Source organism: Acipenser ruthenus, chromosome 52 (assembly GCF_902713425.1).
Source record: "Acipenser ruthenus chromosome 52, fAciRut3.2 maternal haplotype, whole genome shotgun sequence".
Lineage (NCBI taxonomy): Eukaryota > Metazoa > Chordata > Actinopteri > Acipenseriformes > Acipenseridae > Acipenser > Acipenser ruthenus.
Window position 1 is genome coordinate 2807276 of NC_081240.1, and position 23097 is coordinate 2830372.

The 23097-nt window shown below is 40.9% G+C and overlaps 1 protein-coding gene across 1 annotated transcript in view; it reads left to right on the forward strand.

The window, feature by feature from the left end:
- Window positions 1-22483, forward strand: part of LOC117433129 (uncharacterized) — a 35677-nt gene extending 13194 nt beyond the window's left edge. The window contains exons 5-14 of the mRNA XM_059016103.1: window positions 3629-3694; window positions 4197-4723; window positions 9988-10212; window positions 10425-10662; window positions 12626-13443; window positions 16353-16448; window positions 16643-16876; window positions 17019-17178; window positions 19529-19594; window positions 21257-22483. Coding sequence (XP_058872086.1) covers window positions 3629-3694; window positions 4197-4723; window positions 9988-10212; window positions 10425-10662; window positions 12626-13443; window positions 16353-16448; window positions 16643-16876; window positions 17019-17178; window positions 19529-19594; window positions 21257-21786 — 2960 coding nt within the window. The 3' untranslated portion in view covers window positions 21787-22483. The remainder of the gene's footprint in view (window positions 1-3628; window positions 3695-4196; window positions 4724-9987; window positions 10213-10424; window positions 10663-12625; window positions 13444-16352; window positions 16449-16642; window positions 16877-17018; window positions 17179-19528; window positions 19595-21256) is intronic.
- Window positions 22484-23097: the final 614 nt, after the last annotated feature.

Consider the following 23097-nt stretch of genomic DNA (forward strand, 5'->3'; position numbering starts at 1 on the left):
GGGATTTGTTTATTTTAAGAGCTCCTAGTCCCTTTAACACTTCTGCCTCTGTTATGCTAAAGTTATTTAAAACTGGATAGGAACAGGTCGACATGTCGGGCATGTTGTCCGTGTCCTCCTTTGTAAAAACTTGTGAAAAGTAATCATTTAATATAATTGCTATTTTTTTTTCTTCATCTATGATTTTGCCCTTTGTGTCTCTTAGACATTTAACCTCCTCTTTGAATGTTCTCTTGCTAGTATAATATTGGAAATTTTGGAATTGGTTTTAGCCCCCTTAGCAATATTGATTTCTATCTCTCTCTTGGCCTTTCTAACTTCCTTTTTGACTTGTGTTTGCAGTTCCAAGAATTCTTTCTGTGTACTTTGTTTTTGGTCCCTTTTAAACGCTCTGTAAAGTGCCTTTTTTCGCTGAATATTTTTTTTAATTGATCTATTAAACCATTTTGTCCATTTTGTTTTAGATTTACATTTGTCTACTTTTGGGATGTAATTGTTTCGTGCCTCTAGTAATATATATACTGTTGTGCCGGGATTCAATTTCTAATTAATTTTTCACTTGAATCCCAGCACGTGAATTAATTATGTGCAACCTCGTGCTCACATATTAAAATTTTTAAATGCATGTGAAGTGAAGTGCAATCCCCGTGCCTAAATACAATTATACATTTTAAATACTCGTGCTGCACACGCCCATTTATATCCCGTGCAGCCATCTCTATACACCAACATTAACACAGCACACGCAACATACAACACAGAAATGCACACAGGGGCAGTTCTTGCATGTCTTCTAGGGTGGTCGTGAACAGCCGTGATTGGTTAAAACCTCATCATAGGAGGAAAAATAAATTTAACTATTGCCCTAACATCCTTACACCACCGGTCAATAGTCTCTGTCTGTCACGTGATTGGTTCACATCACTGTCAGTCCCGTCCCTTTTCAAAGGAATGCCTGTCTCCCCTACACTCTTCACAAGAGAAAATGGCTGAACACAGATTCTGTGAATTAACAGAAAATAAATTGCAAAACATACTACAAAAGAAAGATGCTCCAAACACTAAAATGGTGATTAAAACATCACTGTCACTGTTTTCTGACTTTCTGAAATTCAGACAAATTCAACTCGACGAAAACAAATATGACGGGCGGGGTATAAACTGGATTATGCAGCAGTCAGCAAACCAGGCGGAGACGGAGGAAAACCTTGCTAACTATATGGTATGAACTTCAAAAACATTGTGTATGTTATTTATGTATTTACTTCTGCTGTATCAGCTATATTTAATCAAAATATATAAAGTTGTATTTATTATCCAACCTTGCCTCACTTATTTTCTTGACTGATATATATTAAATATGTACTTCAGACTCAACCTTAGTGGAAAATTAAATGCCCCTCAGGAAGACACCTCCAGTGGCTTTGGGCATTATAGCCCCCTGTCAGTAACAATAGTCTTCTCATGGGTCAATAATTTTGTATTATGGCCCTCCTCTCCAGTCCTTTGTAGTTTAATAACTTTGGCAGGGTTTGTCAGAATTGCCCACAGATTTGCATGTTTCCATTGACTTGCAATACTGTGAAAGTGTGGGGGGTTTCATGAAGCCACCTTGTGCAGTTTCCGAGATCTGGATACCTGTTTTTTAGTAAAAGTTCCCACATTTTTCCCTACACTAACATGGGTTTTTTGCATTTTGTTGCTCTCATGTACAGGCTACAAGGCACTGAATTTCTGCACCAATCCAAGTAAGGTACTGTGCCTTTCGAAGGTTTAGTGAAATTGTCTGTTTGTATTTCTCTGCGTAAACAAGAACAAGATCCATGATTTTTTTGGGTTTGATTTTTATTTATTTTTTTAATTGAGTGTTTTAATGGGAACATCCCTACGTGTGTGCCTGCAGCACAGAACTTAAGGCAAGGGAGTCAAGCGAGGAAGATGACATGGTCAGTTTTACTTTTCTTCGGTTCTGTTAAAATTGAAACCTCTCTTTTTCCTGACTTTTACAAATTGTCATAAAATATATTTTAAAAAATGTAACTTATTGCCATTATATTTTAGTGTTTGGGGCAAATATCAAAATATTTTTGACACGTTTTATGATTTGAAGTCAAAAATCGTATTCGCCAGAAATCAGACATATTAAAAGGCTTAATGTGAAATTAAAAACATAAATCATTGCTAAATGTGCTTAAATTTAATTCAAACCTTTAGAAACTTTGAAAATAGCAAGCCTAGTTACTCTCCAATGCTATTCTAAAAGATTATTATTATTATTATTATTATTATTATTATTATTATTATTAATAGTAGTAGTAGGCGTAGTAGTCGTATTAGTATTATTAGTATTATTATTAACATACACTGTATAATAATCATGTTACGCCTCTGTGGCAAAGTGGTAATTAGCAGAGCAGGTGAAGTGCAGGTGCAGTAATCCAACAAGAAAAGACAGACAACAAAGTACGGGTGAAAAGGTTTCTGTTTTATTTGTAATCCAAATGGTCTGATGACCCAACAGTAAATAATAGGAGGACTGGCAATACACAGCGATGTGTATTGCACAGGGAATAATTATGGGTTGCAGTCCCGTAAACAATAAAAACAATAGTCCAGTACAAACACACACAAGATACAAACACCGTCACCAGTCTAAAGTGCGTGCTGTAGTGCTCGCTGTGAAGTACAATTTATCTGTGATATAATGTGCAGGGTAGTCTGGGTTTAGTGCTGGCCGTGGGCGACAACTCCAGATCGTGTTAGCCGTCTAGTCTTAATAAACAAACAAACAGTATGCTTAGACAGACAGACAAAACAAACAAAACACTCACGGTCATAATCACAGTATCAGTCCTTTCGGTTCTTAGCATAACCATCACAAGGAACAGATCACCTCACTGCGTCCCATTTATATACCGTCAACCATGACCCCTTGGTTAACAAGCGCACCCACTTCTCCAATCTGCGGATGCCACACCATTAAACTTCTGGGTCAATGATTTAGTGTACCATAGCTCAGTCTCCTTTCTAGATGGCCGACTTCCACCTAACCCTGGGAATGAACTGTCGGGCCATCCAGTCCCTTTACTCAGCGTCCTCGCAGGTCGGGAAGGAGATCTAACACTCAAGAATCATTCGATCTCTGTCACAGCCTCCCATTTAATGCTTTTCATAGTGCTAAAAATGGTGTGTGGAGAATATTTTTGTATTAGTATGTGCGCTTTACTAAGCTTTTAGGTGTATTTGCAGTATACACCTAAAAGCAGGGAGGAAGGAGTGATTTGAGTGATTTGAAGCAGGGAGGAGGGAGTGATTTGAGGATTGAGCAAACAATGACTGTTGTATGTGTAATGCACAAGGATGTCCTAATATAGACACCATACTGTTGGGCAAAGATATCTGATGGAGAGGAACGAACACAAGACTTCAGTGCAGTGGCAGACGTGTTCACATTGACTTTGGCTGCTGCATCGATATGGAATGAATACATATTCATTATAATCGTGAACATTTTCAAGTACTGATTTTTACACAGTGGAATGCCATGAAAAATATATTTTTCTTTTCAGATTGCTGTTTGGAGTCTTGTGTGTGTTGTGTATTAATTTCTCTCTTTTTTTGTACCAAGTGAATGAAATTACAGTTTACAGTCTGCAGGCTCCACAGCCAAGGAACAGAGCTGGGTTTCTAAAATGTAAGTCTGTTTTCACTGAAACATTTGATTGAAAGATGTGTCACTCCATTTTGAAAAGAGCTAACACTATTCAGAGATACACATATATTTAGGGAGAAAAAGGTCTGAGTGGGGAAAATGGCAACAAATGCCCCACTCCCAGTCATTCTGCATGTATTCATCTGTCCCACTACTTGTTGAAGGGGAGTGTATAATATTTTACAATGAATAGCATCATTACTTTGTGCATTGATTGTCAGCTGCAAAATGAATACACACAAACTCTCCCAAAATAATAGAAATAATCATATTACTCACTTTTGTACCTTTGAACCTCAATGCCTCTTCTGTTTTTATGTTGTAGCCATATGTCATAAACAGCCATTATAAAAATAACCTGCTGTAATATTTATTTATCTGTCTCTCTTTTTGTTGGTTCTGCATTCAAACCTAGTGGAGATTTTCTCAGTGATTTGACTTTCCTAACCATCTCTACTCTAACCGTCCTCTTCTCTTCAATCAGATTCCTGTCAGCTCACACTGGACTCCAACACAGCATATAGAGAGCTCTGTCTGTCTGAAGGGAACAGAAAGGTCACACGTAAGAGAGAGACCCAGCCATATCCTGAGCACCCAGAGAGATTTGGCAGACTGGCCCAAGTGCTTTGTAGAGAGTGTTTGTATGGGACTCGCTGTTACTGGGAGATTGAGTGGAGTGGGGAAGGGGCTGATATAGGAGTCACATATAAAGGAATCAGCAGGAAAGGAGGGGATCGTTGCTGTGCCCTTGGATGCAATGACAAATCCTGGAGTTTGTTCTGCTCTAGTTCCAGTTACTATGCACAGCACAATAATAAGAGAACTGCAATAACTGCCCCCCGCTCCCCCAAAATAGGAGTGTATCTGGACTTTAATGCCGGCACTCTGTCATTTTATGGAGTGTCTGACACAATGACCCTCCTGCACAGATTCCAAACCACATTCATTGCACCTCTCTATCCTGGGTTTTGGCTTCATTACTGTGATTCCCCTGTAACAATCTGCCAGCTGAACTAGACTTTTTTGTGTTTTAAGAAAACCTTTGTCATTGGACTCCCTGTCTGTCTTCTCTGAAGGGAATGTTCAATCTGACACAGCTTTGTTATGAAAGTTAGGGGTTAAAATGGCACCACCTGCAGAGTGAAATGAGGCAAATTATTTGTTTTTACACTTGGGGCTGAGGCAGCCTCATTTTTACTGTTTAATCTCTGTCAGGTTAGTGTTTCTGTAATTGTAAACACACACAACTTGACAGCTGTTTCAGCATAAAATGTTCAGTATGTCCTGAGTATTTATTGATTACAAACACATAAATAGCACAAAGAGGCAGACTTAGTTGGCATCTCTGCACAGTGATAGAATCCCCATAGTAAGTAGAACCGCCATGGTAGTCATTTTGATGGTTTTCACTTTTAAAATTTAAATTACTCTGTGTGTATTAAAGATCCGCGGTAGTCTGTTCCTGGCTTTTCCTAAATACATGTATTAAATAGACTGACGGCGTTTGAAAGTCAGAATCGCAAAAATAAAAAAGTTATGAGCACTTCTACCTAGAACTGCCAAAAGTAGTCATTTTGACGGCTTGTTACAATACATGCGTTTATTAATAATATAACCTGCAACACGCTATTTTTTTATATGTATACAAGCCAGTTTGTTATCTGTACCTCCGCTGAGTTTACAGCAGTATGCATTTGAATAGACTATTGCTCTTGACATCTAGATATGTGTTATCCAAATATCTATTGTAATCCTATCAATTACTTGCAGAACTGTCGTCTGGCTGTCTACGTGAGCATATATAGTCTGCTGTATTATAATGTTACTAATACAAGAAATCTTGATATTTTTGCGTTTTGATTTGGGAGCAACTACAGATATATTTGCCTTGGCATCAGAAATTTGGAACGACTTCATTGAAAACAACATTGCCTGTTTCAAGCTAAACATAAAACACTACATGGACAAGCAGCTGTTTCCGACAAGAGCACTGTGTCGCTGGCCAAAGAAACCTGTCAAATTTGGGATCAAGTTCTGGCAGCGGACCCTACCCCTACCTGTGCAAAGATGAAAGTCGCCCCGCTGGTCAGAGACAATGTGTTGTCAAGTTGAAGAAAAATAAACAGCCTGGTTGCAACAGTAAACAAAGAAGAAGAGCGTTTCCACCATCTGCGCAAACGTAGTACTCAGTGAAAGCAATCACCAGTGTCGAGTTGCTGTATTTGACAATGTACTGGACATGACTGCCATCAATTCCTTAGTTTTGTACAATGAATGCACCGGGGAAAACATCAGTAGGAGAGATCTCTTATGATGCTAGCCACTGCGATTTGGCAGAAAGTTTTTGATCAGAAAACTGCAAAGCGGCAGGTAAACGCAGCTCAACCTGGATATAGTGCGCAGCCATCAAGTGACACACACAACAGACAACAATGCCAGGTAACTAAATGCAGTAAAAATAAAACTTCTGATATCTGTGCCCAGTGTGAAAGAGCAGTATGTGGTAAATGCACACGACAAGTTGATAAGCGTTACATCTGTGCGAATATGGGGCCTACTTTGAAGTATGTTTCCCTGAATGCGCATTCCTGTTACACAATGGGAACTCAGTTATTTTCTTTTTTATGTTATTTTTTATAAATAATTATTTATATTTTACAATTGTGTATGTAGGCCTACATATAACCAGTTTACAGCTGGTTACACAATATTTTGTTTTGAAATGTTTATTTTATTATAGTTTTTCATTTTTTTGAAGTCGTGCTTTACAGTAGGGTAATGTGAAAAAAAAGCCTTTTATGTTATTTTTGTAAATAATGACTTCGTTTTCACAATTTTGTATGTATATATAGCAGTTTACATCTGTTTACACAATATCTTCTTTTGAAAATTTTGAGTTGTATCTGATAGTTTGTGTTTCATTTTCATATCGAAGCTGTTTAAAATGTACCCGGCAAAATGACTACTGCTGGCGGTTCTAGGTAGTAGCATAAACCTGGCGGTTCTAGTGTTTGTAGCTAACTAAATAATTCCACAATGTGTACCTATATTGCACTTCCATGGGCTACATAGGTCTCAAATGTGCAGTTTTGAAAAACATGACATCTGGTGCTACTTTAGGCTAAAGAAAGTTGTCAGTTTCTATGCCTTATTCTCAGGGTGCTATATGTTTACTATAGCAGTTTTTTCTTTCAACACTGCACATTTGACACCTATATAATGAATGGAAGTGCACAGCAAGTGAGATTCATGGGATTATTTTGTCAGTTCCAATCCCTATCAATGTAAGGTCGTGTAAATAGCAGTTCACAATACTAGCCATGTCAAAGGCATGTCAGTATAGTTTCTAGCAGATTTCTGTATACAGTAGAATCCTATTAGCTGAATAGCGTTTGAATTTGTTGCTGAAGTTTATGGTACCACTTTATATGAAGATGTCATTTTTAATTTTTTTATTAACGTTATATATGCTTAAAAGATGAGTTATAATGTTTTTATAATACATTATAGAACAAGTAATACAGGGTAGTAACAACTTTTACTAATGTGTTATAAATACTTAATAAATGATATAACACTAGGTCCTCATATAAGTACCAGCAGAAATGGTTTCGTATGCACCAAAATGATGGGTCATCATCCAAGTCACTGTCTATAGATCAAACAATTCTGTCAGAGGCCACAACAATAGTTTATGAATCTTTAAGTAGTTTGGATTGCTGGTTATTATAATTTTTAACAAATTATTTTGCCACCCTTGGGATTCAAAAGCAAAAACCCAAACACTTTGTTACTTTTAGTGGTCTAGTGTTTTGATGGCACAACAGTATTAATAAAAGGATATAACTGAGGGTGAAAAATATATTGAGTAAAATGGCTAAGGAAATGTACTTTTTAAACTATCATTGGTTGTTTCAAGTGGCCATTAAAAGAACATTCTTGATCTTATTAACTGGAGTGGTTTCATATGTCACTCTCCATTTTTTAATAAAAACTTGAAGCAGGCCAATGATAGCGCTAGCAGGGAGGGACTGTAGTTAAATTGGAACCGTCCCAGAGATCGATGACAAAGAGACGGGAAAAATGCCTTGCAAGCATGAGCACCCTCGCTGCCTTTATGAAAAAGCTTTTCTGTTAAAAATGTACTGACGGTACACCTTTGTGTCTTAATGAACATTATGGAAGTCTGCATTTCTCTTTATTGGTACCGGCGTACCAGTTATTTGAACCTCTGATTTAATAATGTTTCTACGATACATTTAGGAACAAGTAATACATGGTAGTAACAGCATTTACAAATGTGTTAGAAATGTTTCATAGGTTATAAGAAATATGCACTAAATGAAATATATATTAGCTGTAAACAAATCAGAACAAATCACATTAAACACAATTGATTTACACTTCATTTTATGGGTCATTTATTTGTTATTTTAAATTAATCTGCTTACTGAAAAAGTTGTTTTATTATTTGTACAAAACACTTGCCATAGCACTGTCAATGTGGTATAGGGCATCCATGGGCAGCCAGCGTGGCACTGATTCGACACGGCAGGTAGCGATTCTGCAAGGTGCTTTTTAAATTGTGCTGGAACGATACGGGACCATTCCTCAATGATTACCAGCCTCTAATTCCTTCAGGTTGTGTTGTATTGGGGGTGGAAATCTGCAGTCAAGTCAGAATGACCCATACATAGAGAGAGACACATCACTTTAGAGATTGTTCCTTTTGAAAAATCCTAAGCAACTGGTGCCTTCTTGAAAACAGAAGCACCTGCCAGAATCTCATCAAGCAGCTTCTTGAAGGATCCCAGGGTGTCAGCTTCAACAACATTACAACAACAACAAGCTTCAACAAGCTTCAACAACAGCATTCTTATTATGTGAGGGTAATGTCCAGCCAGTGATTTCAAGTACAAAAACAGTCCGTATTTATAGCAAACACAAAATAATAAACCCGCCCCTCTACCAGCGATAGTATCGGGGAGGGGTATACGGCGGGTTTCAGTCCCAAACAGAAAACAACATGGTGTATGAAATTGTGTTCTTCACCCAGGGAATTGTGGTGTGGTGTGATGATGTGCAGTGAGGATAGTGCAGCTCCCATCTCCTAATCCTCTGCAACAAAAACACAAACAAAACACAGCTCTGTGGCATGTTAGTCACATCAGTATAAGGGGCCAAACTCAAGTAGCTGTGCCCCCTTTGTATTACCAAACGGTCACAGTTTATCCAATCGCTGCCTGCCCCGCAGCTGACCACAATGGAGTTATTTAGCAAACTCGCCTCTACGCACTTTCTCCAAAATGGCCGAACTTCCAGTTACCGTCACCTTCGAGTTGCCCCACCTACGGGAAAGCATGCCACCAACCTTACACAGCGCCCTTTCTGGTCGGGAGGGAGATTTGCAGCTCAAATTCCTTCTCTCTCTGTTACATATCTCACCCCTCAAATAATGCCGAAGGAACACTCGACTAACCCTAAATCCCCAATTGTCCCCACTCCCTTGAAAAAAATTAGCATTTTGGTGCTCCTTACCCACATGATTCTTTACTTGGTAGTGGAAGGGTTGCTGCGCCAGATACCACCGAGTTATCTGGGCGTTCGTGTTCCTCATCATATGTAACCACGTTAAAGGGGCATGGCCCATGACAAGAGAAATGGAATGTACCAATAAGTAACAGCGAAGCGCGTGTGTAGCCCATTTAATGGCCAAACACTCTTTCTCAATGACAGAGTAATTTATTTCCCTGGGAGCCATTTTCTTGCTCATATAAATAATAGGGTGTTCTAATAGGGTGTCTCCAACAGCTTCTCAGGACAGGACCGCCCCCAGACTAATATGGGAGGCAACAGTTTGGCGAATAAACTCTTTACTGAAATCTGGTGAAATGATAGCTGGGGCCTGTCCACTAATTAATTTTGGAGCAGTCTTGGTTAGATCCACCAGGGGAATACTCTGGGACAAAGCAGTGATAAAAGCCCGCTAACGCCAGTAGTGATCTCACCTGAGACTTGGTTTTCAGGATCATGTTTGCCAAATGCACACTTGCCCAGATTGGCCATCAGCCTCGCCTCCCTTAGAGACTGTAGGACAGCCGAAAGCCTAACAATATGCTCTCTCCAGGTCAAGCTAAAAATCACTACATCATATCAATACACGCAGTGGCATACTTCTGATGGGGTGCAAGGACCTGGTCCATCAGTCTCTGAAAGGCAGCCAGGGCTCCATGCAGTCCAAACGGCATTTGCCAGTATCCCTCGTCCTTCTGAAGCTAGGCCAGATCCTCCCCACCGGACCTCCGTCAACACTGGTGGAAGTCATGCTCACTCGCTCCCCAGCATGGTTGCCCACCTCCTTCAGGACCAGGTTCTCGCAGACCCAGCACTACCTTTCCTGCTCGGCACCGACACCAGTGATGTCGGACTTGGGTCAGTGCATGTCAGAGTTGGATGCACTGTCACATTCCTCGGTCCAGTTAAACCGCTTCCCCTTCTTGGTGATGGAGTGCAGTGGGTGGGCGATGTCAGCGAACCCCTGTACGAACCGCTGATAGTAGGAGGCCAGCCTGAGTAAGCCCCTCACTTGGAGGACTGACATCAGTATTAGCCACCCCTGCACTGCCTCCAGCGTGGCAACCTCTTAGGCCCCCACCACGTGACCGAGGAAATGGGTCTCCTGGCCCATTAGGTGGTACTTTCCCTGGTGCAGCTTCAGGCCAATGGCCCGGATCTTGTCCAGCACCTTCCTGAGGTTGGCAATGGCCTACTCGTAGGTCGCTGTATGGATGAGCAAGTCGTCCAGGTAGACCACGCAGGCCAAGCGGGCCATAAGACGCTCAAAAGTGGCGGGGGCATTGCACAGCCCGAATGGCATCACGTGAACTGCCAGAGGCCGTGCCCTGTGGTGAAAGTTGTCTTCGGCCAGGCCTCGGGGGCTAGCTCAACCTGTCAGTAGCCACTGTGCAGGTCAAGGGAGCTGAACCAGCGGGAGCCCGTGATTTTGTTTGCGGCCTCATCAATGTGGGGAAGCGGGTAGGCATCCTTCTTCGTGACCACATTCTCTGGTAGTCGACACAAAACCGAAGGCTGCCATTCTTCTTTGGCGAGAGCACTATGGGAGCTGCCCTGGGGCTGTCAGATGGCTCTATCACTCCATCGGTTGCCATCTCCCAGATAATGCCCTCCACGGCCTCCCTTTTGGCAGCGGAAGCCGGCGAGCATGTTCGCGGCTAGGCGGCACATCCCTTGTGGTGATGTGGTGCTGGACCAAACTAGTCAGCGTGCAGTCTTCAGGACAAAACATACTCCTCCAGGAATCCCTTCAGTTGGTGGTGCTACTTACCTTCGAGCCCCTACATGCAGTGCGAAGGGGGCTGTTGGACTGGCTGGCAAGCAGCCCGGCAATTGGGTTGATGAGCAGACAGTGAGCTGGTGAGCTGGGTGGCAGTCGAGCAGGTGGGCGAGCTGGCGAGCCGGTTTGGCTGTCGAGCAGGCATGCGAGCTGGTTTGCTGTTAAGCACGTGGCGAGCTGGTGAGCCAGGTTGTCTGTGGAGAAGGCAGGTAAGCTGGGGAGCCGGTTGGCTGATGAACAGGCGTATGAGCTGGTGGTTGTCGAGGCGATGCCCCTGGCTTGGCAAGCTTCTCCCCCTCCAGGTTGCAGCAGTAGCGGGTTGACCCCCCACTTCTATCCTCAGCTGTTGCTATGCTAGATCTAGCGTGGCCCCCATGGCCGCATGCACTCCTCCCCAATGTCTGCGAGCCAAACTTCAAGCTCCTTGAGGTCCTGCATGGGCATGAGTTGGCTGGAGACTATCCTGAGGCAGTCCTCGGTCGGCACCCACGAGGATTCGCTGGCTTCCGTATAGCATGGAAATAGTACAGGCAGAATGAGTGTGGAGTAGTAGGGCAGCAGTGTGGAGTAGTAGGGCAGCAGTGTGGAGTAGTGGTTAGGGCTCTGGACTCTTGACCAGAGGGTTGTGGGTTCAATCCCCAGTGGGGGACACTGCTGTTGTACCCTTGAGCAAGGTACTTTACCTACATTGCTCCAGTAAAAACCCAACTGTATAAATGGGTAATTGTATGTAAAAATAATGTGATATCTGTATAATGTGAAATAATGTATAATGTGATATCTTGTAACAATTGTAAGTCGCCCTGGATAAGGGCGTCTGCTAAGAAATAAATAATAATAATAATAATAATAATAATGAGTGTGATGGTGGTGCCGGTGTCAACCAGGGCTCTGTATTGTACCCCACCGACCATGCAGGGCACGTGCATGTGGCTACCCTGGCTGAGCAGTCCCACCATCGCAGTGTCTTGGTTCGTTGCGGGAGTAAGCTGTATATCGCAGGCCGGACCCCGCACCCCTAGGCTAACCTGGCCCTGTACCCCGCAGTTCCAGCACACGGGGACGTCGAACAGGGTCCCTGGCTTCAGGTCTGTTGGCCAGCCCTGGCAAACAGCCACACTGTCCACTGCTGTAGCTTCCCTGGTGTTATTGCCCCAATAAACACATCCCTCCCTTTCTTGTCCTTAGCTTTGTTGGACAGCTCTGGGTATTCCTTGTCTATTAACATGGTTACATCATTGCCCAGTTCCTCCAAGGACTCAGCTGATTGCCTCCATCTCTCCTTCAGCCTCATGATGTGTGTGAAGCTGGACGCGGTCTGTCCAAATTGTTGTTCCACCGCTGCTAGTGCGGTGTAGCTGAAGCATAGTGGGGAAATCCCCCCCCAACACACAAATTCAATTCAAGCCCTGTATATTTTATATGTTATTCCTGCAATATCAAATTCCCCATTTCCCATGTCCGCTTTTATAACTCAAAGCTATGCAGGAGTGAAAGCCTGTCACAGTCAATATGATACTAATATTTTGGGAGATTTAGAAACAGTTTCATAGAATAAGCTGTGGGGTGTGATGGGAAAAAGAGGGATAGGTGTGGAAGGGTTACTGTGACAGTCCCACTCACAACTGTCTCCTCTCCTCCCCTCCCCTCTCACACTGATTCAGCAGTTTCTGCTCAGCCTGCTTTTCTAAACCTGGCCTCAGTCCAAAACCCCGCCTCTTCAGCTAAACACAATTCCAGGAAGTCAGAAACACAGTTAAGTTCCGTTACTCTCTGTCTCACTGCAGCAAAAATGTCAGAAGGAAATATTCTGCTAGCCAAGGAACAGCTTAGCTGTCCAGTGTGCCAGGAGATATTGAAGGACCCGGTCGCTATTCCATGTGGACACAGTTACTGTATGGGGTGTATTAAGAACTGCTGGGATCAGACTGATCATACAGGTGTCTACAGCTGCCCCCAGTGCAGAAAGGCCTTTACCCCAAGGCCTGATCTGTGCAGAAACACCATGCTGGCTGAAGTTGTAGAGAAATTAAAGAAGACATGGCTCAGTCTTCTTGCTCAAAGTTATGCTGGACCTGGAGATGTGCCGTGTGATTTCTGCACTGGGAGAAAGTTCAAAGCTGTGAAATCCTGTTTGACGTGCCTGGCCTCTTACTGTGAAACACACGTCAAGCCACACTATGAGGTTGCTGCATTCAAGACGCACCAGCTGATCAATGCAATTGGAAATCTGGAGCAGAAGCTTTGTGCTGAACACCATCGAGTTTTGGAGGTCTTCTGTAGAATCGATCAGACATGTATTTGCTGGTTGTGTGCAGACGGCGAGCACAAGAGCCATGATACAGTCTCAGCTGAGACAGAAAGGACTAGGAAACAGGTAAGGGTTTGAACCATTTCTTTGTAGCTAGCCTAGAAGATAAGGATTGACCAGGATATTTAATGTGTCTGTTTAAAATGTTAGATAGTTTCATATTAGATCAATTAGATTAGATTGATTGTACTACTGTATTGACACCTATGCTAGTATCTCTGCCTAAACTATTATATATTAGAGTTATACTTATTTGTAGTTTGTGGTGTATTGGATTTTTTTCATTTGGTTCAATTACTTTTCAATTTGACTATTTTGAATATATTGTATTGTCATATATGGTAGATAACATATCATAGTTGAACTGGGTACCTCATTTCAACAAATAAACCAAAACAAAAACATTTGGCCCAAATAAATATTAAATATAATATACATTAAAGGGAAAGCATCATCAGTTGTCTAGTCGTCTGTCATAAGCATATGTAATGTAATACCTGCTTGATCAGCAACAATTCTCAGTTAGTAGTAAGAGCCAGTGCCATCTAGTGGATAGGTGCTGTAAAGCAAGTTTTCTGTTGAATTGCTGTCAGCTGTGCCCTAGATGGCGCTGGCTTTTGCCACTATGCAGGCTTGTTGTCTGATCTAGCCTGTCTGCAGATGTCTATGACTGGCAACAAGACTGAAGATCAGCTTCTGAACTCAGGTTAAGGCCTCATAACACAGACTCATTAGAATAAGAATTGAGTATTGCAATAAGACTGCTCCGAATCACTGAAAACATCATAAGGAGGTAAAGAGACAGTGAAAAACAATAATGTAGTTTGCTACATTCTATTATTATTGATTTTTAGCAGGCACTAGGGCATGTGTTTACATAATGTGTGTATCGTTAATCGGTCACACATTATTTTAAGGGACACTTATTAACTATTAACAATGTGCTAATAAACATGTTAATAAACATTTTTTTCTGTTTTTTGTTAATTAATATGCCTATTGATTATTACTAGCTAATAGACATGTTAATAAAAACATTATTTATTTTTCTGTTAATTGTTAGTTAGTATATAGTAGGCTATTTATTAATGTTGTATTAATGATATCTGCTAACAGTAAATACCCTACATAACTACTATGTTAATAGTCAACTCTTTACTGTATTATTAAGTCATGCACATAAGAACATAAGAACATGGGATGGTCGAGTCAGAGGGGGGGAAGGAGAGGAAAATCTGAGCATCATAAGCATAGAAATGGTATGAGAAACCATAGAATGCGATGAGGGGCCCAGGAAGCAGATGTAGAGAGAGAACAGGAGAGGACCCAAGACTCTTGGGGGACTCCTGTTTAGAGAGGGTGAGGTGTGGAGGTTGCTCCATGCCAGGTTATCTGGTAAGTGCGGTTGGAGAGGTAGGAGGAGAACCAGGCCAGAGCAGTGCCAGAGATTCCCAGGTCAGCGAGAAAGGATAGTATAATAGAGTGATCCACAGTGTCAAAGGCAGCAGAGAGGTTGAGGAGAATTAGGAAAGAGGAGAGAGAGGCAGCTCGGGCAGTGTTTGGTGAGTTAGTGACAGACAAGAGGGAGGTTTCAGTGGAGTGAGCAGAGCGGAAGCTATATTGGAGAGGGTCGAGCAGAGGTTGCGGCGAGAGGTGACAGTGGGGGTAGGAGGAGCAGGGAGAGATGGGAGCGACAGAGAAAAAGAGATTAAATAGTGATCAGAGAGGTCCAGGGGGGTGACAGAGAGGGTGGAGGGGTGACAGGCCCTGGAGAAGGTGAGGTCCAGTTGATGGCCAGTTTGTGGGTAGGAGGGGATGGAGAGAGAGAGAAGTTGAAGGACTGAAGGAGAGGGAGGAATCCGGCAGAGTGGCTGGGGTTGGAGAGATGGATATTGAAATCACCTAATAGGACAGTTGGGGTAGAAAGAGAGGGAAGGGAGGATAGTAGATAGTCGAGTTTACCGAGAAAGTGAATGAGAGGTCCAGGGGGACGGTACAGTACAATTAGCAGGAGTTGACAGGCAGAGGCTAGTTGGACAGCTATACTATGTACTAACTAACAATTAATAGAAAAACAAACAATAATGTTTTTTATTAACATGCTTATTAGCTAGTTGTTAATAGTTAATAGGCATATTAACTAACAATTAACAGAAAAATAAATAATGTGTATTAGCATGTTTATTAGCTCGTTGTTAATAGTTAATAGGTGTCCCTTAAAATAAAGCGTGGCCCGTTAACCCTTTGCGGTCCTATGTCGGATCTGGTCCGGCATAGCAATTTTCCCTTTCCGGTCCAACATCATCAAAAAGACACAAAAAACAGGTCTCTAGTCGTTTTTTCTCCGGAAAAAGCTGAGAAAACCATTCAATAGCCAAGTGAGACCGATAGGAGCAGAGAGAAGCCGAATAAAATAAAATAAATAAAAGGGCGTATCTCATGAATACTGATAGACCCAACACCACATAGATAACATGGACATAAACAAACAAGATAGTTGCTTCCGCATCCAGCGCTCAAAGAACATCACAGACATTTGCAGAGCTTTTTTTAGATGTTATAGTAATAAAATAATGACTTGGATCGCATTATTGAGGAGATTGGTGATAAAACGAGTGATCAAGAGATGATTTATCGGTATGTACCATTATTAAGAGGCATTTGAATAATATAGCGAACAAGGGGTGGGGTGGGGCGGGGCTGGAGATGCAGTACTGAGTGTCCTGTTGATATGCAGTGCCTTTTAAACCTGTTATACTGTGAAAAAAAATACTTTTAAACAGTGCTTCTAAAAATTGGACCTGACACGCCTGGCACGCGCTGAAAGAATGTACCGCTAAGGGTTAATCTAATTCCATATTAAGGGGAGAGGTGTGAATAAAACAGCCTGCTCTGAAATATCCTGTTTTGAGTGTGATAGTATATCACTCAATGCCCCATCAGAAATGTCACTGCGTCACTGTGTTTCTACACAGAAGCAGCTGGGAGAGACACAGAGAGAAATAGAACAGAGCATCCAGGAGAGACTGAAAGAAGTCGAGGAGTTGAAACAGGCTGTGGAGTCACTGAAAGTGGGTATAACACAGTTTTAGATTAGACTGAAGACACAAACTACAGTAACTTTATATTATGTTATTCTTTAGTGTAATCCAACATCTATAAGAAAATATTTCTAAACTGATAAATCTACAGAAGTTTAAAGAACAGCAATACTTTATTTATTTAAGTTGCAAATATGTCTCCCCTACTGTGTTCTTTCACTCAGAGATCTGCATGCATAGAAATAAAGGAAAGTGAGAAGATCTTTACTGAGCTGATCCGATCCATTGAGATGATCCACACTGAGGTTATTGAGCTGATTGGAGCTAACGAGAAGGCTGCAGTGAATCAGGCTGAAGGACTCATGAAGGAACTGGAGCAGGGGATTGATGAGCTAAGGAGGAGAAACGCTGAGCTGAAACAGCTTTCAGAGACAGAGGATCACATCAATTTTCTACAGGTAGCATCACTGCTTGTTAGAAAATCTCAAGTAGATATCTGGGACGGTTTCAGAGAAACCTCACCAATTGAATGAATCCTTGGTTTTCCCCAGGAATGTTTTGTACCCCATTCTGTTTCATTGAAAAACTCTTCTGTTGTAGAATTTCCAGTCCCTCTGTGCCCATCCTGAAGCTGAAGACTTACCCAGCGTTATTGTCAATACAGACATCTCTTTTGGGGCTGTAAGGAAAGCTGTATCTGAACTTAAAGACCATATTGAGGACTTCTGCAAGGGGGGATTAGTCAACATAACCACAACAGGTTGGTGTGAAATAGATTCCTTTGATAGAGATTTCTTAAATAGATCATGGCTTGTAGAGGGACAGGACCTGTAAGACATTAATAAAGACTTCTTGCAGATTGCTGGCTATATGAATATTGCAGATATTTTATTTCAAATGATTTCCCCAAATTGAAACACCCCATCTCATTTACAGTGACATCGCAAGTGATGATAGCAGGAAGGAAGAGAGTTTCTAAAGGCATTACATGAGAAAACAACACAATAGCATTCAAACAGAGACAGAGGGATTCAAACATTAAACAACACATTCATGCCATATAGAATGCTAACTTCTAGTCCTACACTTTCTAATCAACGATGTAGAGGAATTGGAGGTCATGGTCATGTTAGATTCTCCTGATTAGAGGAGAAACCTCAAAATGGAGTGAGGTAACCAGTGGTGTACCACAGGGATCAGTATTAGGTCCTCTGCTATTCCTAATCTACATTAATGATCTAGATTTTGGTATAGCAAGCAAACGTGTTAAATTTGCAGACAACACAAAAATAGGAGGAGTGGCAAACACTGTTGCTGCAGCAAAGGTCATTCAAAATGATCTAGACAGCATTCAGAACTGGGCAGACACATGGCAAATGGCATTTAATAGAGTAAAGTGTAAAGTACTGCATGCAGGCAACAAAAATGTTCATTATAAATATCATATGGGAGATACTGAAATTGAAGAAGGAATCTATGAAAAAGACCTAGGAGTTTATGTTGACTCAGAAATGTCTTCATCTAGACAATGTGGGGAAGCTATAAAATAGCCAACAAGATGCTCGGATACATTGTGAGAAGTGTTGAATTTAAATCAAGGGAAGTAATGTTAAAACTCTACAATGCATTAGTAAGACCTCACCTATAATATTGTGTTCAGTTCTGGTCACCTCGTTACAAAAAAGGATATTGCTGCTCTAGACAGAGTGCAAAGATGAGCAACCAGAATTATCCCAGGTTTAAAAGGCATGTCGTATGCAGACAGGCTAAAAGAATTGAATCTATTCAGTCTTGAACAAAGAAGACTACGCGGTGATCTGATTTAAGCATTCAAAATCCTAAAAGGTATATACAATATCGACCCATTGGACTTTTTTGACCTAAAAAAGAAACAAGGACCAGTGGTCACAAATGGTGATTAGATAAAGGGGAACCAACTCCCCAATAATGTTGTTGAAGCTGACACCCTGAGATCCTTTAAGAAGCTGCTTGATGAGATTCTGGGATCAATAAGCTACTAACAACCAAATGAGCAAGATGGGCTGAATGGCCTCCTCTCGTTTGTAAACTTCCTTATGTTCTTATGTTCTTATGTTTGTATTCCAAATCCTCTACAGTAAAGTCATTGGTTTAAAACAGTTTTCTATGCTCCCGAGTGGCGCATCCGGTAAAGGCGCTCCATGTGGAGTGCAGGATGCGCTCTATAGCCTGGACGTCGCCGGTTCGAGTCTAGGCTATTCCACAGCCGACCGTGGACGGGAGCTCCCAGGGGGCGGTGCACAATTGGCCAAGAGTCGCCCGGGTGGTGGGGAGGGTTTAGGTCGGCCAAGGTGGCAACGGCTCACTGCGCACCAGCGACCCCTGTAGTCTGGCCGGTAGCCTGCGGGCTTGCCTGTAAGCTGCCTGAGAGCTGCATTGTCCTCCGACACTGTAGCTCTTCGGTGGCTGCATGGTGAGTCCGCAGTGTGAAAAAAAACCGGTCGGCTGACGGCACACGTTTCGGAGGACAGCGTGTGTTCGTCTTCACCCTACCGAGTCAGCGCAGGCATGGTAGCAGTGAGATGAGCTTCAAAATAATAATTGTCCATTCCAAATTGGGAGAAAATAATACAAATAATTGGCAACGATTAAATTTATATATCTATATCTATATCTATATATATCTATATTTATATATATATATATATATATAGATAGATAGATAGATAGATAGATAGATAGATAGATAGATAGATAGATAGATAGATAAACAGTTTTCTGTATTTTATTTAGTGAATGAAACAGCAGTTTATATCCTGGGGGCTAGGAGCAGTGACAGACGTTCAGAAGTTTAGGCTTTTCTTCCAGTAAAACATTTTATCTACAGAGACATTCTCTCTTTTTTGACCTAATGCCTCAACAAAAGAGTGTCTGGAGATGTAGTATAAATTAGACTGAAAAATTTCTGTTGACAAAACATAGCTGGGTATTAAACTGAGATGCACTTTGACTTTATAATTATGACCAAAAAACTACATAAAATAACTAATTATGAAGATTCAGTATTGCAGTCATTGGTAGTTATTAATCCACATGTTTCAATTCTATTTTTCTCTCTTTTTTCTACCCAGTGAATGAAGTTACAATTTACAGTATGCAGGCTCCAGGACCAAGGAACAGAGCTGAGTTTTTAAAATGTAAGTCTGTTTTCACTTAAACATTTGATTGACATATGTGTCACTACATTGTTATTATTTATTAGTAATTGTGAAGCCATTAATCTACACTCCTCTCCAACAAGTATTGGTTCAGATGAATACATGCAGAATGACTGGGGGAGGGGCATTTGTTGCCTGTTTTTCCACTCAAACCTTTCTCTCCCTAAATATCTTGGTATCCCTGAATAGATAATCATCCCATCTTTTAATACATGTACAATGCATGTGAAACCAGTTGTGGGGTAAAATGAACAGCTATCCCTCCCAGTCATCCTGTGCTGGTAGTAAATGTATATTGCAGTATCACTGCACTTGTGGGATGGATTGCTCATTAAAATAATAATAATAATAATAATAATAATAATAATAAACCTTTATTTATATTGCGCAATTCATGTACAATACAATTCAAAGCACTTTACATACAGAAGAAAAAAATACAAAAATACAATAATAAACAGTAAGAAAAGAGTACAGTTATTAAAAACAGAAGTAACAATAAAACATAAAAATGTTATGGAAAAGCTATATTAAAAAGGTATGTTTTTAATTGAGATTTGAAGATTGCAATTGAAGGTGAATCTCTGATAAAAGGGGGTAAGGAGTTCCAGAGTGTGGGGGCATTAAAACAGAAAGCAGCCTCTCCCATCCTTTTACCATTCACCCCCATACATAAAGGGCCAGCATTTGCAGATCTCAGAGTGCGTTCAGGCTGATAAGGAATATATATATATATATATATATATATATATATATATGTGTGTGTGTGTGTATATATATATGTATATGTGTGTGTACACACACACACATATATATATATATATATATATATATATATATTGTAACGGCCCGGCACTCACTCGGGTTCGTTGCCCCTTTAAAATTACGACCCAGCACACAGGAAATGGAGTTTTTAAGCGCTGACGCGCTAATTTTTAATAAACACACAAAATAAAACAAACACAAAATAAACACCTAACTCCCACTGGAGCGCTAACTAAACAGGTTTTTCCCTCACTACCTTGCAGGACGGCTAAGCCGTTTACCTGCTAGCAAAAACCAAACGAACTTAACACAGCACTTACTCAGGACTGCTCGGAAACAGAGCACGTCTTCTGTCTCCTTCTACTCAGCAGCCCCGTACAGCCAAGCTGCACGTCCTAAATACCCCGCGCCTGGCATTAATTTACAATAGTACCCAGGTGCGGGTGATAATTAAACAATAAACAAATTAACAAAATAATAAAACAATTAAACAAAATGTGCATTCCGCACATGATTCTCGCGCAGGGAGGTTTTAACCCCCTCCCTGCTGTTTCTCAAAACCCGCTACTTTACAATATATATATATATATATATGTATATATATGTATGTTAAAAATAAATGGCACACGCTGCACCTTTTGCCTGCAGTACCTACCTGTGTGTTTTTCTTCCCACATTCTGGCCTGACGTCACCACTACGTCCATCCTGTCACACTCCCTTATGTACCTTAATGCCTCTTATAAAGAAGCTGCTGCAATATGTATTTATCTGTCTCTCTCTGTGTTGGTTCTGTACCATTCAAAACTAGTGGAGATTTTCTCAGTGATTTGAATTTTCTAACCCTCTCCTCTACCCATCCTCTTCTCTTCAATCAGATTCCTGTCAGCTCACACTGGACCCCAACACAGCGAATAGAACGCTCTGTCTGTCTGAAGGGAACAGAAAGGTCACACGCAGGAGAGAGACCCGGCCATATCCTAACCACCCAGAGAGATTTGACAGCCGGGCCCATGTGCTTTGCAGAGAGGGTTTGTCTGGAACTCGCTGTTACTGGGAGATTGAGTGGAGTGGGGTGGCTTTAATAGGTGTTACATATAAAGGAATCAGCAGGAAAGGAGAGGATGCTTCCTGTGGTCTTGGATTCAATGACAAGTCCTGGAGTTTGTACTGCACTGATTTCAGTTACTCTGCCCTACACAATTACAATGGTATTGAAATATCTGCCCCCTACTCCCCCAGAATAGGAGTGTATCTGGACTTCAATGCTGGCACTCTGTCATTTTATGGCGTCTCTGACACAATGACCCTCCTTTACAGATTCCAAACCACATTCACTGAGCCGCTCTATCCTGGGCTCGGGCTTTATTGTTCTGATTCCCCTGTAACAATCTGCCAGCTGAACTAGACTGTTTTTTGTTTTAAGAAAACATCTGTATAGAACTCCCTGTCTGTCCTCTCCACTCCTCAGGTGAAAGGAATGTTCAATCTCACATAACTTTGTATGAACGTTAGGGGGTAAAATGGCACCACCTGCAGAGCGAAACAAGGTGAATTATTTGTTTTTACACTTGGGGCTGAAGCAGCCTAATTTGTACTGTTTAATTTATGTCAGGTTAGTGTTTTTGCAATTGTAAACACTCACAACTGAACAGGTGTTTCAGCATTAAAAAGTTCAATATGTCGTTTTTATTGATTGCAAATACTTAAATAGCACAAGTGTCTGGTTGTGTCTAGGTTCTGTTCACCACTAGATGTCACTGTTTCCTTTGTTTTCTTCGGAGGTGAATAAACTTGAACTGTTATTATATCATGTTTTAAATATATATATTGATAACTTGACTGTACTACAAATGTGTTATTCTTCAATTCTGTTTTCTAGTTATGTTTTGTTACATGAAATACAAATAATAAAATTAATAAATAACTAAAATCATTCAGGAGAGTTTTGTACACTATGTTTGGTCCTGTGACAGTATTATCCAAAAGGTTTAATAAATAATACTGTACTTTCTCTTTATTAGCTTGTTTTTCTCTACTTCTCTGTCTCAGATGAAATCTGGATTCCAAGGATGTGTGTGTGAGAGTGCATATATGTGTGTTTGTGTGTTTGCATGTACAGCTATGGCCAAAAGTTTTGCATTACCTACAAAGAAACTGCAAAATGATATCTCAAAAGTCTACCGGAAGTCATAATAATAGTACAATTTCATATTAGATTTGGAAATGTCACATTTTTCAATTTTGGTCAGTTTTATGTTAAGTATTTGGAACAACTACAAAGCGGTATGTAATTCAATATGTTAGTGTAACATTATTCAGCAGGTTTCATTTGACTTTATGAAGCAAATTAGTTAATTCTATCAGGTAATGCAAAACTTTGGCCATAGCATGGCAGGGACAATTTATGGAACTGTTTTGTTAGCTATAATTACTTAGGGAGTCTAGAAATCTATATGTGGAGAATGGCAGTAGGAGTAGGACACAGTTAAAGGAGTGCTAACCATCTTATCAGCACTCCCAGAATTATCACTGCTTCCCTTTTTCTTATGTTGAAGATCTCGTGGTTCTTTGTTTTTGATATAATCAGATTTTTCAAGTACAACGCTGTCAAAAAAAAAACATCTTTACTTTTATTTTTTTTTGGTATCTAATCAATTCCTGTGCGGTACATCACATGACCTGACTGCAGCTAAACCATTAGAAGAAACTGAGGTAC